Raw genomic sequence first — 4,329 nt, 5'->3', positions numbered from 1 at the left:
AAGTGACAAAAGATTTCCGAGCGTCCTCATCTGCAAAATCGAGGTTATGGGAATAGTCGTGTGCAGTCGTGTGTGCGTGTGTGTGGGCTTGGGGGGCAGTTACCGGAGCGGCTGGAGCTGAGAGTTTAGCCGAGTGCTTGGCACCCATGTGGTAGGGACCCTGAGAGGCACATCTTTTCATGTTTTACATCAAACCTTCATGATGTAATCAGGATGGCCGGCCATTGAGTAATTAACAATGTTTCTTTTCTTTTACGCTGACACATAAAATAGATGCATCTTATAACTAATGGCATCCTAGATTTGATGAAATATCATTACCGGTTGTGCTGATCTGAGGCAAACCGCAGTATCTCCGGGTAAAAATGTCCCCATCAGCTAAAGGGGGACAACGTCCCTCCTTCAGCCAGCTGCTGTGAGGCTAAAATGAGGCCGTGTGTGTAGACAGTTTTGACGTCGCCCACCCCTTCCCTCCTTCCCTCCTGCAGGCGCCACTGATGGGCACAGGTGGGCTTGGGGCAGACAGAGCGGTCCTGAGCCGGGGACTTGTTTGTTTATCTGTGGAGAGGGAGGCCTCAGCACCAAGGGCCAAGCAAATATTTGAAGTTATGGATTAACTCGAGGTCCAGGCTGTCATGGCGGCAGGAGGGCGACCTTGCAGTTTCTCGGCGGTCCACCCCAGTAAGTCCCCTTCGAGGCAGGTCTGTGAGGGATGCCGGAGGAGGGTGAGCAGGGCTGAAGGTGGACTCTTCTAGCCGGGGTTTGAGAGGCTGGCTGGAGCTTGGGGTAAAGGAAATCTGGGCTCTGCTGCCAGCCAGGCCAAGGCTCTGGCTGGCATTCCTCAGGCTGGGGTGCCATGGCTCCCAGGGGCCTTCCTCCCAGATTTTGAGGGAAGTGGAAGTCGGCTGAGGGCCTCCAGACCCCAGAGCCATCGCCAGAGGCAGCTTGGAACCCGGAGCCCTCCAGGCTCCCCACCGCAGCCTCACCTCTACTTCTAAACCCTTTAAACAAATGTCAGAATCAGCCTCAGAGCGAGTCGGCAAAGTGGAACATGAGGTTAGACGGGGAGGGGGGTGCCGGTGGGGCAGCCTGGGGGGCAGCGGGGGCTCCTAGGTTTCCGGCCAGCAGGGCTACCTCTGTGGCCTTGTGGTGCGCCTGGTGGTTTGCGGCAGGGGTTAAGGTTCCAGGCCTGGAGCCACACAGGCCTGAGCTCGAGCACTAGCTCTTCCGCTTCCTGGCTGTGGGTGTGTAATAAGCGATCTCTCTCCTGTGAGCCTCAGTCCCCCGCTCTGTGAAATGGGGTGACAACATTAATACCTCCCTCTTGGGTGGTGGTGAGCCTTCGCTGAGATAATAGTAGCTCATGCTTACCGAGCATTTGCTATGTGCAAACGTATTCAACAGCTTTAAGTAGATTAACTCATTTAATTCTCACAATAACCCTCTGAGGCAGAAATACAGTTTTTCCACCCGTTTTACAAACGAGGCAACTGAGGGGCAGTTAGGGATCTCGCCCGACAATTCTGTCCTGGAGCTGGGATTTGCACCAGGCGCTCTGACTTGGTGGCCTGTCCTCTGAACCATGTCCAAATTTCTTGCAAGACACCGTGACTGTCCAATAAATGTCAGTTATTATTCTGAACCTGGCCTTTAGATCAGCACAGGCGTCACCCCCCCGAATCCTCAGCCAGGGAGGGCAGGAACGTTCTGGGTGCACCTGCCCATCACCCTTCTGTGTCGAGTCCCCTTTGATCTTCACCAGGTCACTGCCCCTCCCACTTCCTCTCTTCACTGGCAGGCTCGGGTCGTGTGACCTTAGCCCCATACAGACAAGGGGACCGAGGCGCCACGTGGGTGTCTGAATAGTAAACAGGGACCCCCGACCCCAGGTTTTGCCCTGGCGATCCCACCCGGGGCCGGGGAAGGGGGCAGAGCGGGGGCTGGCGCGGCTGCTGGAAGCTCAGAAGTCCTCCTCAGACAGGTGGCAGCAACTTCAGAATGTGGCGGCCTACAAGCCTCTTATTGTTCGTGACCATCTGGGGAGTTTCCAGCACACCAGCTCCTCCCGGTAAGGCCACTCTCCCACCCCCCTCCTCGGGACCCTCGGGGTCTTCACACCTTTCACCGTCTCCCCTGAGCCTCAGGGCGAGAGGAGATGAGAGGCGGACCTGAGGGAACAGGGATAAATTAACCGAGGGGAACACAGCAGCGGGCCGCAGCTCAGGGGCTGAGTCCTGTGGCGATGGCAGGGAGCCCCCGGGGTCGCGGGGTCACGTCCTTCCTCCCACCTGGGGGGTTGGTCACAGAGTCCCCTGGGTCCCCCCACTCCACCGTTCACTCCCTCAACTGTGAGAGCGCCAGGCCCCGCTGCCACGCAAACTGCCGCAGAGCAGCCTGTCCTCCTAAAACGCTCACCTGCTGGCCGCCACCCTGCCCCAGCCCCTCCCCTGGTCCCCGCGGCCAGGGGACCAGGACGTGGAGAGGAGGCGGCCCGCGGGACAGCTGTGCTGCCTGGTTTCTTAGGCAGCCCCTCCCCCCACACCTCCTGCAGCCACCCTGGGCTCTTTCTCCCATTTATGCCTCTTCCTGAGCTGCTCTGTCTTCCTGGCGGCCCTTCCTCCCCACTCCCAGCCCCGGTTCCCACCTGCGGTCCTCTTGGCTCCTATGTCCAGACTCAGTCTGGCACGTCTTCCTTTCCTGAGGATACCCTTCCTGGTCCAGGCACCCTCGAACCTCTCTTGCTCACTCCCCTGCTTTGGTCCCTCCACCCCAGCTGTCCCCCTGCCCCCAAGGCAGACACCTCTCAGAGCCCAGGAGACATTTGGTGATGCTCCCCGAGTGGCAGGTCTGCCTTTTCCAGGTGTGCCTGCCTTAGGGGAAGGGCGTGGGAAATGCTCCATGAGGGGGACGGGAGGAGGGGAGGGCAGGGGGGATGGAGGGACGGCTTCACGACGGGGTTGCACAAGGTGTATCTGGAGAACGAGGCCCACTTACCTTTGCTGTATAATAATAACAACAGCAGCAGCACCTGGCATTTGTCACTGCTGCTCATTTCCGTACTGTTTTACGTGATTATCCCATCCTCATTTTTTGATGAATAAACTGAAGTTTAGAGAGGTAAAGACATGGGCTCAGGGTCACACGGAGGTCGGGCTGGGTTCGGAGGGAGGGAGGTCTGTCGGCCTCAGTGCATGCACCCTGAATGGTCAAGTGTCCTGTCCTCCGATGGCCGGCCCCCGGCTTCGGGAGGAGGAGAGGGTATCGGTACCTGGAGTTATAATCCTGAGGGACCCAAGATGAAAACCTCCCCAGGGACTCCCCAGCCAGGCCCCCCCCACCAACGCGAGCTCCCTGTCTCCCTCCCAGACTCAGTGTTCTCCAGCCAACGGCGTGCCCACCAGGTACTGCGGATCCGCAAACGCGCCAACACCTTCCTGGAGGAGCTGCGGCCCGGCAGCCTGGAGCGCGAGTGCACAGAGGAGACCTGTGAATTTGAGGAAGCTCGGGAGATTTTCCAAAACATGGAAGACACAGTAAGGCCGCCCGACTGGGTGCAGAGCGTGAGGCTCAGGGGTGGGACCTGGAGCGTCAGCCGGGGGCCCCTTGGGAGTCCTGGGAAGCGGTGGACACCAGCCCCTTACCCTCCCAGCTTGCCAGGGGTGCAGCAGTGGAGTGAACGGCCCTGTGGTCTTGGCCAGGGCACGTGGGACTCCAAGAAACAGAACTCTGCAATGAGCGTGAGAAGGGTCTGGGGAAGCCTTAGGCAGGGATTCCCACCCAATCCCACTGGAGGTAGCTCAGTCCCCCTCTCCACCTGTGACTGGCCACCACGGCCTCCCCTCTTCTCTCTCCCTCTGATCCAGAGGCCACCACCCCTGCTTCCACCCTGCTGACCAGGTGACCCAAGACTCCCTGATGTCTGGGCACACACACTCTGTGCCTTAGATACTCCAGGGGTGAAACCTGATTGCTCAGGGGATCCAAGGAAAGGGTCTGCGTCCTCTCTGGCCCCCAGGGCCCTGTGGTGGTGGCCCTGAGGTGGTAGGATGCGCTCGGTAAGGGAGGTGTTCCTGATACAAGGCTCAGACCCCCTCCAGCAACCAGAGCTCACTTTAGCGACTAGGACCTGGGGGTTGTGCCACCACTTGGGTCCCCTTCAAGCTGTCTGTAGGCATGCCCTTCCCACTTAGCTCTCACAGCTGAAGGCGGAGCTCTGGGTGGCTTCCTCTCTTGCCCTCAGCCACCATCTCCACTGCCTCTTTCCCCAAATGGCCTCCTCAGTAGATGCCAAGATAATTTTCGGCAGGCACAGCCTGGGCACATCACACC

The 4,329-nt window shown here is 59.1% G+C and overlaps 1 protein-coding gene across 1 annotated transcript in view; it reads left to right on the top strand.

Annotated features, from left to right (window-relative positions):
* Window positions 1–630: 630 nt before the first annotated feature.
* The window catches only part of PROC (protein C, inactivator of coagulation factors Va and VIIIa), a 9,354-nt gene continuing 5,655 nt past the window's right edge, over window positions 631–4,329 (top strand). Inside the window, exons 1-3 of the mRNA XM_024738056.1 lie at window positions 631–681; window positions 1,982–2,068; window positions 3,367–3,533. Coding sequence (XP_024593824.1) covers window positions 636–681; window positions 1,982–2,068; window positions 3,367–3,533 — 300 coding nt within the window. The 5' untranslated portion in view covers window positions 631–635. The remainder of the gene's footprint in view (window positions 682–1,981; window positions 2,069–3,366; window positions 3,534–4,329) is intronic.

The sequence above is a fragment of the Neophocaena asiaeorientalis genome, unplaced genomic scaffold (assembly GCF_003031525.2).
Source record: "Neophocaena asiaeorientalis asiaeorientalis breed wild unplaced genomic scaffold, Neophocaena_asiaeorientalis_V1.1 scaffold98, whole genome shotgun sequence".
Classification (NCBI taxonomy): Eukaryota; Metazoa; Chordata; class Mammalia; order Artiodactyla; family Phocoenidae; genus Neophocaena; species Neophocaena asiaeorientalis.
Note: the sequence above shows the minus strand (reverse complement) of the source record. Positions and strands in the feature narration are given on the sequence as shown.